General features: G+C 43.1%; 1 protein-coding gene across 1 annotated transcript in view; it reads right to left on the bottom strand.

The window, feature by feature from the left end:
- The window catches only part of LOC307142565 (nuclear valosin-containing protein-like), a gene marked incomplete at its 5' end in the record, with an annotated part of 39,054 nt that overhangs the window by 3,479 nt on the left and 11,025 nt on the right, over window positions 1-24,550 (bottom strand). Inside the window, 8 exons of the mRNA XM_079843536.1 lie at window positions 3,747-3,823; window positions 3,912-4,018; window positions 5,241-5,340; window positions 6,530-6,649; window positions 9,274-9,336; window positions 10,748-10,852; window positions 13,705-13,926; window positions 16,346-16,523. Coding sequence (XP_079699662.1) covers window positions 3,747-3,823; window positions 3,912-4,018; window positions 5,241-5,340; window positions 6,530-6,649; window positions 9,274-9,336; window positions 10,748-10,852; window positions 13,705-13,926; window positions 16,346-16,523 — 972 coding nt within the window. The remainder of the gene's footprint in view (window positions 1-3,746; window positions 3,824-3,911; window positions 4,019-5,240; window positions 5,341-6,529; window positions 6,650-9,273; window positions 9,337-10,747; window positions 10,853-13,704; window positions 13,927-16,345; window positions 16,524-24,550) is intronic.

Here is a 24,550-nt window from a genome sequence, read left to right as displayed (position 1 = left end):
TCGCGCGAATCACGCCGCAGAATGTTTATTCGCGTCTCTGCATTGACTTAACATGTAAATCACTCGCGCGAATCACGTCCGGTGTGAACGCACCATAAGGGCTAGGAACTAAATTCATGCCGGTTCGAATGCACCATGACATCATTTTGCGTCATAAAAATGTGTCCGCCATTTTGAATTTTCCAAAGAAAACACTTTTTCGACGACTCCTAGACGGTTTATCCAATTTTCACGAAAATTTGACCAGATCATCTTCAGACAATGCCTACTAAAAGTTATGGAATTCAAGTTGATTCATCAAAGTGTTTCCGAATAACGCGTGAGCGATTTTTACGTAGCGCTTGTGACCATTCGATAGACGTAAGGCTGTATCTCTGCAACGCTTTATCGTATTCTGACCAAACTTGGCACAGATCATCACAAGCATGACCTGAGGCCACATGCAGCGTTTCAGCACAGCGCTGATATGAAAATGTCTATTTTTGCTTCTGATCGGTTTGCCGAAAAATCATAAAAGTGGTCTCGTTAGATTTGGGGTGAGTCGAGTCAAGTGATATTTTCCCATATCGGCCATTTTGAATTTAGTAGTAAAATGCTGTATTTTATGAACGCATGAACACATCGTTACGGAATTTGATATGGGTCGATGAAAGACGATGTCCTGAAAGAGTCTGAATAGTATAACTTTGTATGTGGTTGACTTATTTTCATGTCCTCAGACTCCTGAATCCTTGCCGAGTCCAACGATACCAAACATGCTAGGTTTCGCCTTATGGTTTGTGCAACGTTGTGATTTAGCGCTTAAACAACTTTTGCGAATACTTTCAAAACCGTTAGTCCAATCGAGACGAAACTGCGGCAGGAAAATCGGAATCATAGCAGGTTGACTGAATGTCAAAGACCAAATGTTGATAGTAAGTTAAATTTAAATCAAAGTCGGGTGTGGGTTATTTTTTATATGCTCATAAACACAAATGTCTATAACTTAGGGCTGCTCGATTATGGAAAAAATCATAATCACGATTATTTTGGTCAATATTGAAATCACGATTATGTAACACGATTATTTCACATGACTTTGGGAATTAATGTTGTATTTATTAAAAATACACCTTTCAACAATTCAATTGAAATTGTAACATTTGTTGTACTTTTTGAACTATTAAAATAAATAATATAACATATATTCAAATCAAAGTATAAAAGTATTCATGTAAAAATGATAATCACAAATAAATAAGATCAACAATATGGTTCGGCTAGATATGCTTTTCAGGTTTTTCAGGTACGTCTAACCTTAGTTTTCAGGTACAGAAATGTCTCAAATCTAAAATAACATTGCATATTTGAGTGCATAAATTAAAGATGAATCCTATTAAACTTACAAAAGCTATTCAATCCGGATCGGATATGCGTCGTCTTTATCGACTGTATAAAGTTCACTTAAGGCATATACAGACTATGTCTGCTAGGATACTCATCAAGATGGACATGTTGACATACGTTTTGTGTGAGTTTGTCCGTTCAAGAGCAAGACTTGAAAGAGAACTCAATATTTGCGCGCTGTGAGACGTGTGCGCGCTCTCGGATGAGCGCACAGAGACACATTTCCTCACAGCGCGCGGCTTCTCATTCGCGTCTTCTGGCACAAAACCCGGGTGATGACGGTGAAAACGACTGGTCATATTCAAACATACGGCAGCACTCGCATGCATTGAACAAAGTTTACAAAGAGAGAATTATTTGAAAAATATGAGGGGAAAAAAGGACGTTTACACGGCACCCCTGCTCTCGTCAGTTTTTGTTTCTTTATTAGATTGTCATAGGTCACTCACTGTTTAATTTTCAAGTGGTTAAACAAATTCGTGGTGTTCCCTTGCGTTGCAGCCACTACATGTAGCAAATCTTGCACGTAACATGTTTCTGCTCGTCGTCTGATTCCTCGAAGCCAAACTGTTCCCAGACAACGGAGTTGGTTTTGCCTTTTTTGCTCACCAAACGCTGCTGTAACTGCCCTCCTTCTGCCATCTTTACTCGCGCAGAGTTTTTAAATTCCAGCGGATGATATGCACACGAGACTCCCGATCTGAGAAAGTTTGTGGCTTCGGGAGGGGCGGATGAGCGCATGCGCGTTTCATTCAGAACGCAAGGCAAAATAATCGTTTTTTCTCGATTGTACTATTTTGGTGATCGTTGGGAGGCGAAATCGAAATCGAAATTCGATTAATTGCACAGCCCTACTATAACTCCTAAACGAAATTAGATATTTTCACTAAATTTGACATGATTATGTATGAACGCACTCTGAGGACACATAAAATAAGTAGTGGGAATGCATCACTTGATGGTGCTATAATTAAACAAAACATGAAACTGGCTCTATAGAACTCAACGTATTTATGGGTTTTCAACCTTTTTGCTTAAAATTGTCTCCAAATGTCTTGACTCATTGTTGCAGTTGGTCTGGTCTTCCTTGTTTGCTTCTGTTGGGCTTGGTCCTGATAATGGCTGTTGCAGATATATCTTTTCATGTTATCGGTCCGATATGAAAATTAGGCCCCTATGAAATGCATTTTATTTTCTTCGTAAATTCTGTTTTTTCCCCCCCCATTTAAATTTTTCTGGCTTCCATATTTTTTTCTGAACGCTGATTTAATGGTTAAATTAAATGTTAATCAACAAAAAGCATGTCTAATTAATTGAAATTATTAATCTCTATATAACATTTTCCAAAACCTATAAGAAAATATATATTTTATTTAATATATTTTATCAGTATCAGCCAATAATTGTTCAATTGTAATAATTGGTCCAATACGAAGATTAGGGCCCTACATTTTTTTTTTTTTTTTAATTAAAAGTTTTATTTTTCCCAAATTTCGTGTTTTCCATTTTAATGGTTTAATTAAATTAAGCAAATTAATTAATACAACTTTAACAACTTATAAAAATAAAAAAATTAATAGAGACATGAAATGTATTCTTTATTTTATTTAATAAAACAGGAGCAATCAAATGAAGGCATTAAACATAAAATATTAATTTAATCTTTTAGAATGTAAATCAAATGATAGTTAAACAATTCCTTTTATTTTTTGGCAGAGCAACTGTTGCACAACAATTAAAGTTTTCAATTAAAAGTAAAATAAAAAAATTGTGATCATTCCTTAAAGTTTTAATAATTTATTGCTATTATTAAATTACTTTATATTAAAGCCGATAAATTATGGACTAATTACAATTATGTCAGTTTTCACCTAGAAAAAAAGCAGACTTCAGAATTGCAATTTGCCTCAGGAATGTAAAATTAATTTAGAATGTTTTAACTGGCTCAAAGTTAGCTACATTTAGGGAAAAGAAAGATCTAGATGTTTCCTTGTTTTCTACAGTTAAGGTTTTAAAGTAAGAGCAGTTGTCCACTGTATTTGTTTGCCTTTTGTTTTTGTAATAAGGCTCAGAAAATATGATATCAAGATTTAGATTTATTGGCCAATATATCAGTTATCGGCTTCCTAATATAAAGAATTATCGGTTATTGATATCGGCCAAAATGTCCATATCGGTGCATCCCTAATAAAAGTCAAAATCTACTAAACAAAAACATAATCTGGAGTTTGTTACAATAGACGATGCGTAACAATGTCATCAATAAAACAAACTAAAGCAACCTCGAAACATCACAATTCCCAAATTGAAATTGCACAAACTTATGAGAAAGCATTTCGATCTCTCAGATCGTTACTCACGTAAAACTCTCACAGCGTGCATCATGGGCAATCTCCTCAAGGCTGACATCTGGATCTAGATGAGGTTTGGTGCCACCCTAAAACATGAAAGAGTTCATAAATGCAAAGATTACCCATATCACACCATTACAGTGGCTCTACTGTGTTTGGCTAAATGACGTTTACCTTCGTAATGGTGATTAATATGGCGTGTCTGTCTGCGGCGGGCGGCAATCCCACGTACAGAGTTTTGTCCAGTCGTCCTGGTCTGAGCACAGCCGGATCAATAATATCTACAAACAGCCATCAAGTCATACACACATTAAAAACACACGTCGCAATGCTATCACAAATAGGGTTGGGTATCGTTTGGTTTTTTTTCGATTCCGGTGCCAAACCGATACTTTTAAAATGGTTCCGGTGCCTAAACGGTGCCTGAACCGATACTTTTTTTTAAAAAAATTTTAAAGGCCACAAAACGAGGTGGATGACATTAAATGGCTTTTTATTTACTTATTTATTTAAATTGAACCATTTATTAAAAGTTTGATGTATACTTAAATGTATGAGTATAAATAAATACAAAACACAATTTACAAATTATAATTGACTTATTTACAAATTCACAGTAAAACCTAAGCCACCTAACCCAACTACAACAGGCCTAATATAACTCTAAATAACAGCTACAGTAATAACAGCAGAGTCTGTATTCTTGCTCTGCTACAAACCAGCTTCCAGCTTCATTTGAAATATGATCATATTCTCTGGCTAAATATTTTAGAACGCATCGCCTTAATGTTTCCATGGCGACGCGTCATGTTTCTCACATGACACACAGCAGCCGCAATAGCGCTGACAGCTCAGCTGTATCGGGTTTATTTCGCTTTTTCTTTTTATTCAAAATATTCACAAACTTCTTAACTGTGTCATGAACTATCTGATGTTCAAATGTGTGAGTGAATGTGTGTTAGTTGATCTATAAAGCGCAATGGGCGGCGCCATGTTAGTTTGCGCCTCAGAATCGGATCTGTCGGATTTACAACACTTGAGTTCATTATCGTCTCACGAAATACATGAAAGTGACCAGTGAACTGGAGGAAGAATAGAGTAAACTATATAGTTACTATATAATGTGCATGTATCTGATGTGAATAAAACACGTAACGTTAGTCAAATTATAACCGTCTGAAAGGATTGTCATTGCCGCTTTCATAGACATCAGTGTGTGTTTTTTGCTAGTACTTATGAGCATTTAAATGTCTGAAACCTGAAATAATCATGATGTGGTTGAAAACACTGAATAGTTGTCATGAGTTGTGATATGACGAGCGCTGAGCGTCTGTCTCTGGCTCAGCCAAAGCGCAAAATCACGTTTGAATTTTGGCACCGAAATGAGGAACCGAAATCTGCGTTCTGATTCGGTCCGGTACACACCGGTTATATAAGTACCGGTGCCATATTGGAACCGGATTTCGGTACCCAACCCTAATCATAAACATCCCTCTTGATTACCTGGTCTGTTGGTGGCAGCCATCATGAACACCTGCCTGCGGTTCTCCATGCCGTCCATCTCGGTGAGCAGCTGGTTCACCACCCGAACACTGGCTCCTGACTGACAGCACACACACACACACACACACACACACACACACACCTGATCACCAACTTCACAACTCATCATCACATCTAACTAGCGTTTATTTGGTACTATAACTAGTAGTAAAGAAGAGATGATCGGTTCATGTGCCGCCCTACAGTGATCAGTAGTGTTGTAGTACTCCAGACTGGACCATTTAAGACCATTTTTTGATGGTCTTGGTCTCGGACTTAGAGGACTCGGGATTTGATCTCAAGACCACACCTGCAAGGATATCACTAAATTGTCTGATATGACATCATTAATGCTATTTGATGTAAAACTTACAGCTTAAAATGCGATCAATAACTTCTTTGTAATGTGATTTATTTTGTCGCTGTTCTGTCGGGTTCAAAATCAATGCAGCATTGTCTCAAAAATGCCCAAAATTTATCTAAATGCCCACAAAATTCTGAGATTTAATTTTTTTCATATAAAATAGAATATAGTTACGCAATATCGCAAGAGCAAGAGAGCTGTTTTCATGAATATAACCGTGATTGCAAATGATATTGATTTATACAAACGTTCAATAAACAAGAAGTTCATATTTAATGACATTTTAAACTGTCTTTGCTAATTTGCAGCGTTTCGTTATTAAATTAATCGGCTGCTTTGAACAAACTGGTTGAATAAAGGGTTCCATGACTGTTCAATAATGTTAATGTTTTAATGTTAAATAAATCTGGACATTTTTTATGCAGGTGTAATTGTACCAGTTCAGATGCAACTTCTGTGCCATGAGTTTTATTGTTAGTGATTTGATTGGTTACAGCGCTATAGTGTCTTACTATTCTAACTGTATTTATTCATTAAATATAAGTCATATCTCAGACAAGTCTTGGTCTTGTCTTGGTCTCAACCCCACAAAGTCTTGGTCTTGTTTTGGTCTCAACCCCTCAAAGTCTTGGTCTTGTCTTGGTCTCAACCCCTCAAAGTCTTGGTCTTGTCTTGGTCTCAACCCCTCAAAGTCTTGGTCTTGTCTTGGTCTCAACCCCTCAAAGTCTTGGTCTTGACTTGGTCTCGGTTTAGGTGGTCTTGACTACAACACTAGTGATCGGTTCCGCCTGTTGACCTGTTGTAGTTTAGGTTGTGGTGTGAAACCGACACTGACAGACGCACCATCGGATCAGCGCTGATGTTTCTGGTGTGGTCGTGCTCTCACCTCATGCTCTGAGCGGCGAGGACAAAGAGCATCGATCTCATCGAAAAAGATGACGCAGGGCGCCGAGTTACGGCCTCTCTGGAAGACCTGGCGGACGGCTCGCTCGCTCTCACCCACATACTGCAAACACACACCACACAACACACCTGATGAAGGAACATGTCTGTGTCATGACGGAAATATAGAGAAGTTAGAATCATTAAGATTTTTTTTTTGCATTGTGACATTATTTTAATGACAATCAAGCACCTCACTCTGCAAATTTCCAATACCGTTTAATGCAAAACGTCTCATTCTCATGAGACTGAAAAACAGCTTTACTGTAATGCAAAAAAAGACAATTATACACCAATCAGGCATAGTGAACTGAATAACACTTATGATCTCTGTTAGTGGGTGGGATATATTCGGCAGCAAGTGAACATTTTGTCCTCAGAGTTGATGTGTTAGAAGCAGGAGAAATGGGCAAGAGTAAGGATTTGAGCGAGTTTGACAAGGGCCAGATTGTGACGGCTAGACGACTGGGTCAGAGCATCCGGTCTGCAGTGGTCAGTCTCTATCAAAAGTGCTCAGAGGAAGGACCAGTGGAGAACCGGCCACAGGGTCATGGAGGACCAGTGGAGAACCGGCCACAGGGTCATGAAGGACCAGTGGAGAACCGGCCACAGGGTCATGAAGGACCAGTGGAGAACCGGCCACAGGGTCATGAAGGACCAGTGGAGAACCGGCCACAGGGTCATGGAGGACCAGTGGAGAACCGGCCACAGGGTCATGGAGGACCAGTGGAGAACCGGCCACAGGGTCATGAAGGACCAGTGGAGAACCAGCCACAGGGTCATGGAGGACCAGTGGAGAACCGGCCACAGGGTCATGAAGGACCAGTCGAGAACCGGCCACAGGGTCATGGAGGACCAGTGGAGAACCGGCCGCAGGGTCATGGAGGACCAGTGGAGAACCGGCCACAGGGTCATGAAGGACCAGTGGAGAACCGGACACAGGGTCATGGAGGACCAGTGGAGAACCGGCCACAGGGTCATGGAGGACCAGTGGAGAACCGGCCAAAGGGTCATGAAGGACCAGTGGAGAACCGGCCACAGGGTCATGAAGGACCAGTGGAGAACCGGACACAGGGTCATGGAGGACCAGTGGAGAACCGGCCACAGGGTCATGGAGGACCAGTGGAGAACCGGCCACAGGGTCATGAAGGACCAGTGGAGAACCGGCCACAGGGTCATGGAGGACCAGTGGAGAACCGGCCACAGGGTCATGGAGGACCAGTGGAGAACCGGCCACAGGGTCATGGAGGACCAGTGGAGAACCGGCCACAGGGTCATGAAGGACCAGTGGAGAACCGGACACAGGGTCATGGAGGACCAGTGGAGAACCGGCCACAGGGTCATGGAGGACCAGTGGAGAACCGGCCAAAGGGTCATGAAGGACCAGTGGAGAACCGGCCACAGGGTCATGAAGGACCAGTGGAGAACCGGACACAGGGTCATGGAGGACCAGTGGAGAACCGGCCACAGGGTCATGGAGGACCAGTGGAGAACCGGCCACAGGGTCATGAAGGACCAGTGGAGAACCGGACACAGGGTCATGGAGGACCAGTGGAGAACCGGCCACAGGGTCATGAAGGACCAGTGGAGAACCGGCCACAGGGTCATGGAGGACCAGTGGAGAACCGGCCACAGGGTCATGAAGGACCAGTGGAGAACCGGCCACAGGGTCATGAAGGACCAGTGGAGAACCGGCCACAGGGTCATGGAGGACCAGTGGAGAACCGGCCACAGGGTCATGAAGGACCAGTGGAGAACCGGCCACAGGGTCATGAAGGACCAGTGGAGAACCGGCCACAGGGTCATGAAGGACCAGTAGAGAACCGGCCACAGGGTCATGGAGGACCAGTGGAGAACCGGCCACAGGGTCATGGAGGACCAGTGGAGAACCGGCCACAGGGTCATGGAGGACCAGTGGAGAACCGGCCACAGGGTCATGAAGGACCAGTGGAGAACCGGCCACAGGGTCATGGAGGACCAGTGGAGAACCGGCCACAGGGTCATGAAGGACCAGTAGAGAACCAGCCACAGGGTCATGAAGGACCAGTGGAGAACCAGCCACAGGGTCTTGGAGTGTGTGTGCGTGGCTTACCTGGGGAACACATGGCACCAGGTGCATTATGGGAAGAAGGCGTGGCGGCGGAGGCAGTGATGCTTTGGGCAATGTTCTGCTGGGAAACCTTGGGTCCTCCATCATGTGGATGTGACTTTGACACGCTCCACCTACCTCAGCATTGTTGAGCCCATGTCCAGCCTTTATTCCCTGTGGCTGTGGCTCTTTCAGCAGATAATGCGCCGCCACAAAGCACAAATGCTTCAGGAATGCTTTGAGGAGCACAACAACGAGTTTGAGTCCAAACCTCAATCCAATCGATTATGTGTGGGATGTGCTGAACAAACAAGTCCACCTCGCAACTTACAGGACTTAAAGGATCTGCTGCTAACATCTTGGTGCCAGATACCACAGCACACCTTCAGGGACCACACAATATTAGGTCATAATGTTATGCCTTATCTGGGTAGTATTTATTGTGCCTGTTTAGTTTTTAATATAAAATGTACTCAGGTTTTATGCAGCATATGACTATTTTGATTTTGTGCTGAAATGTGACCTGTACATCTTGAATAGTGCACACAGATGGACGATACAATGCCCTGAGAGTCATGTCATGTTTTCTGTGATCTCACCATATTCAGCAGCTCTGGACCCTTGACCGAGATGAAGTTCAAGCCGGACTCATTAGCAACAGCCTGTAATGAGACAGAGAGACTGATGATGGAAGTGTATAACAACTAGACATGTGCCGGTAAACGGTAACACGATATACCGCAATAATGAACATGCACAATATTATCGTGGGCAATTCAAAATACCGTGAATAATTATTCCTTACGAATTATTCAGATTTTTAGAATGCATTTTAAGAATACTTTACCCATCAACCGTTTAAAATGAACAACACGTCATATTCGCTACGGTGCTCATCACATAACCAAATACTTAATACTTAAAGACTAAAGGCCAGTCATTTTCAAACTTAAACATTTTATATTTTAATCTGGACTAAATGACATGCCCTAGATATTGTTTGAATATGTTCTGACTGTTGTTCAGTCACACACTTTACAATAAGACTCTATTATTTAACATTAGTTCATTCATTAACAAACTGACAATGAAAAATACTTCTAAAACGTGTATTAATCTTAGTTAAATGTACATTTCAGCCAAATAATAACACATTAAAAGCAAAGTAGAAAGTAGCACTTATCTCTCACTGCAGTGTGAACAAGTGTCATAGCAGCGGCGAGAGAATGCACAGAGTAACGCCATCCCATCATCAACACACTCAGATGTGTCTAATATGATCAACAGAGCTGCGTTACCTCACACTCATGAGCGGAGGAGCGGAAGTGGCATTCATTCATTATGCAACTCATTATGCAGGCTATTATGTTCTATTGTTCTCTCAGGTGATTCTCATCATTATTCATTAGATATCACGCCTCCTCGCATACTGGCTTTGCGAAGAAAAACTGTCTTACACATTTTAAATCAGTGTATTGTTTTATGTGAATGAGTAGGCTCAATGATTCTCACATCAGTTTGAAGCAAAAACTCTAGGAAAATACACCCATTCGTCAAAAGTCTTGTGGACGCATATCTATTGTGTGTTTTGAGGCCTTCATTTTAAAACAATTTTTTTTGTTTTCTCAAAAACCATGCATAAAGCATGTACATACATGTTGCTCACATATTATGGAAGCCCAGTGTGTGCTGAACATTAACATTTGCCAGTCATGTGTTTATAAGCATCTGAAAAAAACACAATGTCACAGCATGTCGAAACTTCTAAAGGGCCCCAAAACCGCTCAGACTCCAGAGGGTTAAATAAATGCTTTGTTTATAATGAGGATTTTAAGCTCTAAAACCTGCAGGATGTTTTAATGGTATAAAACTTCTAATATGTCAAAAGATCAAGGCAAATTTGATTTCTCATGTCCTGACCGCTTTAAAGCAGCGCTCTAGTGCTTGTCACAGTTGGTAAGGACAAAAACACTCATTAACCACATGGCAGAGGCAACTTTTATCGCATGACTTGAATCGGTTATGACGAGAAATGAGGAAAAATAAAGCGGAATGAAATGAAAGCTCACACACTTTGGCTAAGAGGGTCTTTCCACAGCCGGGCGGTCCGGCGAGCAGAACTCCAGCTGGAGCGCTGAGACCCAGAGCCCTGAAATGCTCCGGGTTATGGATGGGGGCCTGGGAACATACAAACACAGCCATTAGACCTGGCCTTCATCTTCATCTTCATCATCATCATCATCATCACCTCTCTTTAGTAGCAGCGTCAGGAGAAACCAATGAGTTTGTTGAACAAGACAAAACACACATCAACTCTGAACTAAGAACATGAGCCGATATTCAAGTCAAGTCAAGTCAACTTTATTTATATAGCGCTTTTAATAATGTAGATTGTTTCAAAGCAGCTTCACAGTGTTAAACAGGAAAATAATGCAGCATAATTTTATTCAGCTGTATAGCCATTCTGGAGAAAACGCTGATGTCATCAGTTCATTTCAATTACTAATCAATTACAATCACCAGAACTAACTCTGATAGAAAATCAGCAAATTCTTTGATAAAGTCTGTATTATGCCCTGGTGGCCTGTATACAGTAGCTAACACAAATGTTGAACGGGTTTTATCATGTACACTACATAGCGTTACATAAAGCACCAAAACTTTGAAGGAATTATGTTTGAAACTAGACTTCTGAGTAATACTGAAGATATTATTATAAATTACAGCAACCCCTCCCCCTTTACCTTTCAGACGCGGCTCATGTTTATAACAATAATCTTCAGGGGTGGACTCATTTAAAGTAATGTAGTCGTCATGTTTTAGCCAGGTTTCTGTCAAACAGAGCACATCTAGATTATTATCTGTAATAATATCATTAACAATAAGCGCTTTTGGGAAAAGGGATCTAATATTCAGCAACCCAAGCTTTATCAATTGTTCATCTGTATTATATCTTTTGTTTATTTGTTGGACGTCAATTAAATTTTTACTGTTGAATGGTTTTGATGTTTTTTTGTATTTACTCATTCGGGGAACAGACACAGTCTCTATATGATAATATCTAGGTGAAAGAGTCTCTATGTGCTGGGATTTATCTGACTCCGGTAACGTGAGACAGCTAGCAGACGGTCGGTTTAGCCAGTTTGTCTGCTTCCTGACCTGGGGCCTCATTTATAAAACTTTGCGTAGGATTTGCGTCAGAAGTGGCGTACGGATGAAACATAGGACGTGCGTACGCACAGAAATATTCGGATTTATAAAACCGTGCGCACGCACATCCTACGCAGTTTTCCCTTAATAAATCACAATCAATTCTAAATGTAGCGCAGCTTTTGCGGCTTCATGTCACGGCCATAGTTGCCCATAAATAGTCCGTGAAACGCCCACAAGTTAATATTCATAATTTGCGAAATCATGGCAAATACAGAGAGGAAATCAAAAAAACGTAACTTCACTCAATGTGAAGTAGAAATTATCGTTGGCGAGGTGGAAAAGAGGAGAAAAGTGTTGTTTGGAGGGCACAGTGTGGGCATTACTGATGGCAAAAAGGAACTTGAGTGGCAAAAGGTTGCAGACGCCGTAAATGCTGTAGCCTCACAACCTCGGACCGTGGCCGAAAAAAAAAGAAATGGTCGGACATCAAAGTCGAGGCAAAAATGCGTCTAGCGCTCCATCAGAGTGTGTCTGCCCCGGGTGGGGAAAGGGAACCGGAGCTGAGCCTCTTGATGAGAGACTGGCGGCAATTATTGGGGAATCCCTGTTAATCCCTATCCCTATTATCTACGTGGAAATGGGAAATAGTTCAGTGCAAATGTAATTTCTTGCAGCTTTCTGAATGGTTGAGACATACGTCAGTTATTTTATCGAAAATAAAACAAACTAAAGGCATTTGCATGAATACCATGATTACGTAGCTGATGAAGAAATTTTTACTATGAAAACAACTTTCCCCAGTGGACAATTAATACATCTATCTATCTATTTATCTATATATCTCCCTAATTATCTATCTGTCTGTCTATATTTGCATCTATATCTGCTCCGTCAGACGGACACATTGACGAGAATATCAGTTTTGTACATTATTTTGTTCTGTTTACCATATTATTTATGAGGATGAATTGCATAACATGCTAATATTGTTGCAGAACATATTTCACTTTTTTTTTTTTTTTTGCATTTCTGTTGTAATTTTCGTTTGATTTTGTTTGTTTTACACTGCAGATCGATCAAACGGGTGTTCGTGTAGGCTGTTCATTGTAATACTTGCTTTGTGAAGTCTTCAAGTTATTTATGAGAGGCAGTATTGCCATTTCTTTTACACAACGGACTACAGTTTCACACACTTTCACGTGTTTCTTCATCTGCCGACTGTGTCGCCATTTCTCATTTCACCCGTTTTTGTGCGTATGCCTGGGTCAGAGCTTGGTGAAGGACCGCACATTTTCCCGTCAAGTTTGCTTTTTATAAATACCAATTACTGCATAGAGAGCGGTGTACGCCTTCTTTTGTGCGTACGCAACGTTTATAAATGAGGCCCCTGGGCCCTAGTGAGTCAAGGTTTAACTCTAAGACTATGTACCAAATTACTAGAGAGAAGAGTGGAACCACTCCAGGAGGGATGGATGCCATCCTTCTTCAACAGGTCAGGTCTGCCCCAAAAGCTTTTCCAATTGTCTATGAACCCTATGTTATTTTACGGACACCACTTAGACAACCAGCCATTGAGTGATGATAGTCTGCTAACTATCTCATCACTCCTTTTAACGGGGAGCGGTCCAGAACAAAAAACAGCCTCTGACATCGTACTAGCGAGTTCACAAACCTCTTTAATGTTAATTTGGTGATCTCCGACTGGCGAAGTCGAACATCATTAGTGCGGACGTGAATAATAATCTTAGAGAATTTACGATTAGCTTTAGCCAGTCGGTTTAGCCAGTTTGTCTGCTTCCTGACCTGGGCCCTAGTGAGTCAAGTCTTCTAGTCTAGTCTAGTGAGTCTTCTAGAAGATGAAGGAGACACTGCAGTACCATGATGGCCATGTTGAGCTCCTCGCGGATGTCCTGCAGGGCGCCCACGTCTTCCCAGGTCACGTCCGGGACGGTGGCGAATCCCTCACGCTTGGCGGACGGCTGGACTCTGGATAACGACGACTGGAAGTCTGACATGACGACACAGAGTCCAGAAAGCTGCTCCTCGCTCAGGGACTCGTTCTTCTTGATCAATGCCAGCAGCTGCTCCAGCTCACCTTTCTGTCAGGAACATCACATGTTTTGTGTTTAATTGTGATGTCTTACCATTTCAAACTGCTAAATATTTAACCCTCTGGGCCTGGGGGTCTTCGGTCATTTAAATTAAATGTTAGCTTCAAATCGTAGCTTCATCGGAATGGTCCGAAACTTGGTGTCTTTATTGGTACTTGGTATATGAACACACAAAAAATTGGGGACAGGATGTGAAAAGTCTAAGTGGTCGTAAAAAAAATAGTCACACTCAGGACCTTCGGGTCAAAAATGACCCCCATAGGAAATGAATGGGAAATTGGCAAAAATATGAAAACACAGAGGTTTTTTTGTCCATACAATCTACAAATCAGCCAGGATGCAGAAAAAAAGGACTCAACAGTGAAGATCTCTAAAACATCAAGAGTGTAAAACAGACAAAAAAAACTCACACACACACAAAAACACAATTAGCTTTTGGAATGGCACGCGTTAATTTGTGTGTGCGTGTGTTTTTGTGTGTATAAGTGTGTGTATTTTTGTCTGTTTTGCACTCTTGATGTTTTAGAGATTCACCCCTTTACTGTTCAGTCCTTTTATCTGCATCCTGGCTGATTTGTAAATTGTATGCAGAAAAAAACTAATTTCCCATTCATTTCCTATGGGGGTCATTTTTGACCCGAAGGTCCTGAATGTGACTATTTTTTTTTACGACCACTTAGACTTTTCAAATCCTGTCCCCAATTTTTTTTAGTGTTCATATACCAAGTACCAATAAAGTCACCAAGTTTCGGACCATTCCGATGAAACTACTTTTACATTTTTTTAAGATCCACTATAGTGGTAAAAATGTGCTATTGTGTGATAAAAATGCTCAATGTGTCCACCGGATGGCACCAATCTCATTTAAAAAATTGCTTTCATGAGGCCTAGGCTCGACTCTAAAATGAAATACAGCTTTAATAAAAAAAATTATATATATATATATATATATATATATATATATATATATATATATATATATATATATATATATATATATATATATATACATATATATATACATTTTTTAATTATATTCAATGGGAAAAATGGGTCATAATTATTGCATAAATATTCATTATTAATCATAAAATTATCTCAAAACACCAAAAAAGAAAAGAAAAAATATTATTGAACAAAAATATATTTCTTTCATTTTACTCAAATCTTTTTTTATCTTAATCCCGCCCTCTGGGTAATTTTTGACCTGAAGGTTCTGAGTGTGACCCATAAATGAAGAACCCCAGAGGGTTAAAGGACCCATTACAAAGTGTGTTTGTGCTCCACTAGAGCAGGTTATCCTGCTTGAGTGTTGATTATTTCCTCATATTCTCCATTGTTGCGGCTCCTCTCTTCCCAGTCTGTCAGTAACGCTCTGTTTACTTCCTGTCTCTATGAAGCCCCTCCTTCTGAAAAGCACACTGTGCTCTGATTGGTCGGCTGGAGCGGTGTGTTGTGATTGACCAAGTGGAAAATGTCCCGCCCCTTACCATAACCGGCAGTTTCAACACACGACTAACTCAACCAGGCCCCGCCCCTTTATTCTGCGTATTAATTATTATAAAGATGAGCTGATACTCCATTACATTTCCGACACACGCTCTAAGCGCTAGACCAATCACCACACCCTGGGGCCGGCTGACCAATCAGAGCAGACTGCGCTTTAAAGAAGGTGGGTTTTAAAGAAACACTCTAAAAAATGCTGGGTTAAAAATAACCCAAGTTGGGTTGAAAATGGACTAACCCAGTAATTGGGTTGTTTTAACTCAGCAATTGGGTTGTTTTAAGTCAAGTCAAGTCAACTTTATTTATATAGCGCTTTTAACAATGTAGATTGTTTCAAAGCAGCTTCACAGTGTTAAACAGGAAAATAATGCAATAATTTTATTCAGCCGTCTAGCCATTCTGGAGAAAACACTGATGTCTTTTCAATTATCATACAGTGACAGTGTGGGTTTTAGATCAGTAATTTAGTTTATATGGTTAATTTAGTTTAATAATTAGATTTATTTCGATATTTAGTTGAAAAATTTAGAAAAATTTAGTGTCCCCAACTGAGCACGCCAAGCCAGAGGCAACAGTGGCAAGGAAACCAAAACCCCATTAGGAGCAGAATGGAGAAAAATAAACCTTGGGAGAAACTAGGCTCAGTCGGGGTGCCAAATCTCTTCTTAACCCAGCGGTCGGGTTAAATGGTTGCTTAAAACAACCCAATTGCTGGGTTAGTCCATTTTCAACCCAACTTGGGTTATTTTTAACCCAGCATTTTTTACAGTGTAAAAAAGAGCGTTCAGACAGAGGGGGAAAACAGCTGTGGCAATGAAAAAGAAAAATGATGAGTTGGCCGCCATTTTGAGGTGCATTAAGCGGAGGGGCGTTGGCGAGGGATGGTAAGGCGTTGGCGTACCGGTGGACTGCCCTCTTCACTGCTGGACTTCAGCAGGATTCTGTTGACCGTGGTCATGGCCGCCTCGCGACACAGCGCCATTAAATCTGCGCCCACATAACCTGGTGTGAGACGCGCCAGCGCTCTGAAGTCAAAACCCTCCGGCAACCTGATCTTCCGACAGAGCGTCTTCAGGATCCTGGGATGGGGAAAAATGAGGATACATTCACATTTCCATACAGCAACACTAAAGAAAACTGCATTTCAAAATGTGACGTTTTAACATAGATATAGTGGGCCACAACCGGGGCTGGGAGGGTCACTTCTAAAGTACATTCCCTTACAGTTACACACGACTTTCAGAGCATCTTCATTCAACGTTAATACAACGTTATGATGTCAAAAACTCTTTAAAAGGTCCCATGGCAAAGAAAAGTTAGTAACTTTAGTAAATTATGGATCAGCGCTGACTGGAGACGCGAACCGTTTAGAACGATTCAGTCCGATTTGGTGAACTGATTCGGTTCACTAAAAAGAACCGGATCAAATGAAAGATCGTTCGTCAACCGGACATCACTAATGTACCAGAGACTGAGCTCAGCGATTGCTAACAAAGTTATTTATAGTAATTACTGAGTTATGAGAGCGCTGTCAGTCAGCGCGAGTTTATTGTGTTTGTATTTGAGAGTTCTGAATAAACACGAGTCCCAGTCACACCGAGTCCGTCTTCATCATTATTACCAACTTTGTAACACATGCAAAGTACCATTACAGCTATCGAGATGAATGAGTTACGAGTAAGTGTTGATTATAGCATTATTTTTAGATATGTTCCAATCATATGAAAAGCGTCAGTGACGCTTTGAGTACACAGCGCAAACAAAGACACAACAGCAGTAATCGAATGTAATCCAGTTCATTGTGGGAATAGCTGGCTAGCCTAGCCGTACACCCTCACGCTTACCCCCCTTCTGCTTAATCTCGCGACGCGTAAGGCGCCTCTGCTGTGGGCCAGATGCAGTATTGGGGGTCGGGATGTTGAAGATGCAGCACTGGGGGTCGGGGATGTTGAAGATGCAGCACTGGGGGTCGGGGATGTTGAAGATGCAGCACTGGGGGTCGGGGATGTTGAAGATGCAGCACTGGGGGTCGGGGATGTTGAAGATGCAGTACTGGGGGTCGGGGATGTTGAAGATGCAGTACTGGGGGTCGAGGATGTTGAAGATGCAGCACTGGGGGTCGGGGATGTTGAAGATGCAGTACTGGGGGTCGAGGATGTTGAAGATGCAGTACTGGGGGTCGAGGATGTTGAAGATGCAGTACTGGGGGTCGGGAATGTTGAAGATGCAGTACTGGGGGTCGGGGATGTTGAAGATGCAGCACTGGGGGTCGGGGATGTTGAAGATGCAGTACTGGGGGTCGAGGATGTTGAAGATGCAGCACTGGGGGTCGGGGATGTTGAAGATGCAGTACTGGGGGTCGGGGATGTTGAAGAGGCAGCACTGGGGGTCGGGGATGTTGAAGATGCAGCACTGGGGGTCGGGGATGTTGAAGATGCAGTACTGGGGGTCGGGGATGTTGAAGATGCAGTACTGGGGGTCAGGGATGTTGAAGATGCAGTACTGGGGGTCAGGGATGTTGAAGATGCAGCACTGGGGGTCGGTGATGTTGAAGATGCAGCACTGGGGGTCGGGGATGTTGAAGATGCAGCACTGGGGGTCGGGGATGTTGAAGATGCAGCACTGGGGGTCGGGGATGCTGAAGATGCAGCACTGGGGGTCGGGGATGTTGAAGATGCAGCACTGGGTGTCGGGGATGTTGAAGATGCAGCACTGGGGGTCGGGGATGTTGAAGATGCAGCACTGGGTGTCGGGGATGTTGAAGATGCAGCACTGGGGGTCGGGGATGCTGAAGATGCAGCACTGGGTGTCGGGGATGCTGAAGATGCAGTACTGGGGGTCGGGATGTTGAAGATGCAGCACTGGGGGTCGGGGATGTTGAAGATGCAGTACTGGGGGTCGGGGATGTTGAAGATGCAGTACTGGGGGTCGGGGATGTTGAAGATGCAGTACTGGGGGTCGGGGATGTTGAAGATGCAGCACTGGGGGTCGGGGATGCTGAAGATGCAGTACTGGGGGTCGGGGATGTTGAAGATGCAGTACTGGGGGTCGGGATGCTGAAGATGCAGTACTGGGGGTCGGGGATGTTGAAGATGCAGTACTGGGGGTCGGGGATGTTGAAGATGCAGTACTGGGGGTCGGGGATGCTGAAGATGCAGCACTGGGTGTCGGGGATGTTGAAGATGCAGCACTGGGGGTCGGGGATGTTGAAGATGCAGTACTGGGGGTCGGGGATGCTGAAGATGCAGTACTGGGGGTCGGGGATGCTGAAGATGCAGCACTGGGTGTCGGGGATGCTGAAGATGCAGTACTGGGGGTCGGGGATGTTGAAGATGCAGTACTGGGGGTCGGGGATGCTGAAGATGCAGTACTGGGGGTCGGGGATGCTGAAGATGCAGCACTGGGGGTCGGGGATGCTGAAGATGCAGTAATGGGGGTCGGGGATGTTGAAGATGCAGCACTGGGGGTCGGGGATGTTGAAGATGCAGTACTGGGGGTCGGGGATGCTGAAGATGCAGTACTGGGGGTCGGGGATGTTGAAGATGCAGCACTGGGGGTCGGGGATGTTGAAGATTCAGTACTGGGGGTCGGGGATGTTGAAGATGCAGTACTGGGGGTCGGGGATGCTGAAGATGCAGTACTGGGGGTCGGGGATGCTGAAGATGCAGTACTGGGTGTCGGGGATGTTGAAGATGCAGTACTGGGGGTCGGGGATGCTGAAGATGCAGTACTGGGGGTCGGGGATGTTGAAGATGCAGTACTGGGGGTCGGGGATGTTGAAGATGCAGTACTGGGGGTCGGGGATGTTGAAGATGCAGTACTGGGGGTCGGGGATGTTGAAGATGCAGCACTGGGGGTCGGGGATGCTGAAGATGCAGTACTGGGGGTCGGGGATGTTGAAGATGCAGTACTGGGGGTCAGGGATGTTGAAGATGCAGTACTGGGGATCGGGGATGTTGAAGATGCAGTACTGGGGGTCGGGGATGTTGAAGATGCAGTACTGGGGGTCGGGGATGTTGAAGATGCAGTACTGGGGGTCGGGATGCTGAAGATGCAGTACTGGGGGTCAGGGATGCTGAAGATGCAGTACTGGGGGTCAGGGATGCTGAAGATGCAGTACTGGGGGTCGGGGATGTTGAAGATGCAGTACTGGGGGTCGGGATGCTGAAGATGCAGTACTGGGGGTCAGGGATGCTGAAGATGCAGTACTGGGGGTCGGTGATGTTGAAGATGCAGTACTGGGGGTCGGGGATGTTGAAGATGCAGTACTGGGGGTCGGTGATGCTGAAGATGCAGTACTGGGGGTCGGGGATGTTGAAGATGCAGTACTGGGGGTCGGGGATGTTGAAGATGCAGTACTGGGGGTCGGGGATGTTGAAGATGCAGTACTGGGGGTCAGGGATGCTGAAGATGCAGTACTGGGGGTCGGGGATGTTGAAGATGCAGTACTGGGGGTCGGGATGCTGAAGATGCAGTACTGGGGGTCAGGGATGCTGAAGATGCAGTACTGGGGGTCGGGGATGCTGAAGATGCAGTACTGGGGGTCGGTGATGTTGAAGATGCAGTACTGGGGGTCGGGGATGTTGAAGATGCAGTACTGGGGGTCGGTGATGCTGAAGATGCAGTACTGGGGGTCGGGGATGTTGAAGATGCAGTACTGGGGGTCGGGGATGTTGAAGATGCAGTACTGGGGGTCGGGGATGTTGAAGATGCAGCACTGGGGGTCGGGAATGTTGAAGATGCAGTACTGGGGGTCGGGGATGTTGAAGATGCAGTACTGGGGGTCGGGGATGTTGAAGATGCAGCACTGGGGGTCGGGGATGTTGAAGATGCAGCACTGGGGGTCGGGGATGTTGAAGATGCAGCACTGGGGGTCGGGGATGTTGAAGATGCAGTACTGGGGGTCGGGGTTGTTGAAGAAGCAGTACTGGGGGTCGGGGATGTTGAAGATGCAGTACTGGGGGTCGGGGATGCTGAAGGCCAACCGGTCAGTGCAGCCCGAGCTTCGGCGTGCGTGAGGTTTATCTCTAAAGAGATGTGAGTCTGCTGATGTTGAGCAGAAACTCATGACTGTATGCACATTTTAGAGCAGATAGACGCGACGAGGACGTACAAAAACACTGACTCACAAGATAGAAAACACGAAAACACCGTTCTGTCTGGAGAGAGAGAAGCAGCTGCGTGTGCACGAATAATAATTAATTAGCTACACATCAGAAATCACTGATCGCAGATCAGAAGGAACTGAAAAAAGACTTCTGTTTTCAATTGTACATCCAAACACTGAGAAACTGCCAGCGTTCACTCGTTCACAAGCCATGATCTCTCGAGCACTTGCATGGGCGTGGCAGATTCTCTGGGTGGAGGAAAGGGAGGTAACCGTTCCTGCTTGGACGTCAAACCAGGAGACTTCAGGATTGGCTCGTCTGGCCTGTCATTTTCTCAAAGGCAGAGAAAGACAGCCAGAACTCGGGTTTACACCGATCAACATTTCTATCCACTTGGGGACAATATTCAGGCTAGGGGAACTCATATTAATGTTGAAATACCTCATAAAATGAAAATTTAATGCCATGGGACCTTTAAGTCAAACTATTGCAATCCAGAAAGTACTTTCATTTTTTTTACAAAATGTAACTGTAGTGGGCATAACTTTGTTTTTTGACTTAAGGCCTGTACACACCGGGACGAATATCGCACGCGCTTATCGCCAGCGTTTTTCGTGACGTCTTGAGTGTTCACACCCAAGCAATTTCCACTGGCGATGCGCCGAGTGAACGTGCACATTCAGTGGATGATGGAGCTCCCGTACACAAGGTGGCGCTGCGGCACTTTATGCTCCTGACACTCGCTTGTCACACAGAAGAAGAAGAGAGACAGTATTTACGTGCTTGCCAAAACCACAGATATATTATGTTTATGGCCAAAACCATTCACACACTTTTTGCTAACTGGCAAGCAGCATTAGCTGTTCATCTTCTTCTTTGTCTACTTACTACTACTTCGTCGTATCAGTGTGTGCTCGGCAAGACCGTTTTGTGCTTGAGCGCCACCCAGCCGTGTTTTACTGTCACTTCAGCAGCTCCAGGCACGAGAACAAAAGCACTGATCTCATTGGTCGGCCAGTTTTTAACGCGCCGCGTCAAAATAAAAAAACGAACCCGAGGCGTTTTTATTTTTTAAATGGCGCTTTTACGCCTGGCGTTTTGCGCGTCAGTGCACACACACATTGGCGCCCTTTGTTTAGTCACGAGGCGTTAAACGTCGGCGATAAACGCGCGCGAAAATCGTCCCGGTGTGAACAAGCCTTTAAAGGGATAGTTCACCCAAAAACTAAAATTTGATGTTTTTCTGCTTACCCCTAATGGTGCGTTCACACCGGACGCAATTTGCGCGAGTGATTTACATGTTAAGTCAATGCAGAGACGCGAAATGGCATTCTGCGGCGAGATTCAAGCGATTGAGGCGGCGCGAAGGACGGCGCGTTCAAAACGTTTACATTTACACTCCCAAGACCCATAAAAGGCACTTAAAACGTCGTTACAAAGTCCATCTCACCACAGTGACTCTACAAATAGTTGTTGTGCGAAAAAAAAAATCAAAATAACACCTTTATCCAACTTGTTCTTGTCTTCCGTGTGTGCCTCCACGACGCATGCGTGAGAATATGACGCAGATCCGGCGTTCGGACACATGACCCAGAAGCGATTTGTTTACAAGCAGAGGAAGACGCGCGTATCTCAGCTGTTGAATTCTACATTGATCGTGCTTTAGGTCTCGGCGTAGTTCTCAAAATGGGGTTAAAGTGCGCATTTCATGGATTCCCAAACGCCGGATCTGCATCATATTCTCGCGCATGCGTCGTGGAGGCACACACGTAAGACAAGAAGAGGTTGAATAAAGTCGTTATTTTGATTTTTTTTTGCACAAAAACTATTGTCGTCGCTTTGTAAAATTATTGTAGAGTCACTGTGGTGAGATGGACTTTGTAACAATGTTTTAAGTGCCTTTTATGGGTCTTGTGAGTGTAAATGTACTGAATGCCAATGGAGGCCTATCTGAAGCCTTTCTCAGCATCAGCTTTACACTAAAATATCTTCATTTGTGTCTGAAGATGAACGGAGGTCTGACGGGTGTCCAACCACATGAGGGTGAGGAATTAATGACAGAATTTTCATTTTTAGGTGAACTAACCCTTTAACTAACTGAAGACTGAAATTTTATTGTTTAATGTTATTTTTATTTAGTATTATTACGTTTTATTATTTTTCATAATTATTTGTATAATGTACAATGTAAAGTCAGACTGTGTTGAACATTGTGTCCCAAGGAGAGACTTGGATGAGCTATATCTGTTACAGGAATGTGCATACTTATAGAACATGTTTCCACTGATGCATCTGTTCCTGATGTATTGTAAACTGATTCTTTATAAGGAAAGTGGATTGTGCAACTGATGTAAGCATGATATATACGCTCTATTTTAAACATAGGACGCATGTTTCTCTTCCTTCTAAGGAAGTCTCTTCCTAGTGAGATCCTCTGTTAAGTAGTATATAACATCCAAATTGAGTGTCCGGCCTCAGATGAGAGATGGACGAGGGACGATGAGGGACAGAGAGACTGGAGACAGGACAAGAGAGGATGAAGAAGGGAGGGGAGAGAATGGAGGAATGGAGAAACATACAGCTGGCATGAGACAATAACTTTTCAATGACTCAACTATGTCTGACATATAAAATAATAAATAAGAGATCTCTTGGCAAATTACTGGTATCCGGTCCTGTGATTCAATCATATCGGGGACAAAAGCTGAATTTTCAGATCTACACTAACGAATTACAGTTACCAGTTTTTTGTATCCTGATTACATAACGCGGTTACATGTATTCCGTTACTAGGGTTGGGAATCGTGAGAAATTTTCCGGTTCCGGTTCTGGTTCCGGTTCCGCCTAACGATTCCGGTTCCGATTCCGGTTCCATTAAAATTATTAAACAAATAGTGGTAAAGGAAAAAGGCACAATACGCAACTCAAACAATCCATTTTGTGTTTATTACTTGCTCTAAAATTAATTTACAGGTTGGCAATGTCACAAAAGTCCTGTACTGTACATATATTACAGTATTAATTAAGCCATTCTTGCAACATTTTTTTTTTCAAATGAACACCTCTGAAATTGTCTTATTACATTTTATCTCTCTGTCTCTGAATAAAACCAAGTTATAAATTATATTTATTAGTTATATTTATTAATTAGTTGTATATTAATTTAATAGTAATTCAGTTATTCAGTGAACTTGTAAATAATAAATTGCAATTCAGCATTACAAAGGTAATTGTGCCTAAACGCTTACCTAAACCATGGTCACTCAACGGTTGACATATATATATATATATATATATATATATATATATATATATATATATATATATATATATATATATATATATATATATATATATATATATATATATATATATATATATATATATTAGGCCTTTCGCTATAAATCTGGTATAAGCCTGTGGCACTCTGTGCTGTAGCAAATGTTTTGTCAAATTGCTAGTGCAGCCTCCTTTGCATGTTATTAACTTTTCACATGTGTTACATTTTGCTTCATTATTATTCATTCTTTGGAAATTAATCCATGCTTGTGAGTTTCTCTTCGCCATGCTGGTGGTTAACGAGAAAATATCTGACGCAAAACCATAAATATGTAGCGCGAGGGCTTTCAGGCTGAACTGCTGCACTCCTGGAAGCGGCAGGAAACGTCATTAATATTCATGATGAGGTGAGCCAGGGTTGCCAGGTTTTCACAACAAAACCCGCACAATTGCACAATCGCTTCAACCCGCGGACATGAAACACAGCCCGCGGCAACAGTGATGAAGTAGCCCAATTCTGTGGGAAAACCACGGACTTGGCAACACTGGCTGTCACTCGCTATTAAAGGGTTAGTTCACCCAAAAATGTAAATTGTGTCATTAATGACTGAGCCTCATGTGGTTGGACACCCGTCAGACCTCCGTTCATCTTCAGACACAAATGAAGATATTTTAGTGTAAATCTGATGCTCTGAAAGGCCTCCATTGGCTCAACTTTA

Source organism: Gobio gobio (assembly GCF_949357685.1).
Source record: "Gobio gobio genome assembly, chromosome: 18".
Classification (NCBI taxonomy): domain Eukaryota; kingdom Metazoa; phylum Chordata; class Actinopteri; order Cypriniformes; family Gobionidae; genus Gobio; species Gobio gobio.
The sequence above is the reverse complement of the archived record's forward strand: the minus strand, read 5'-3'. Positions and strand labels throughout refer to the sequence as shown.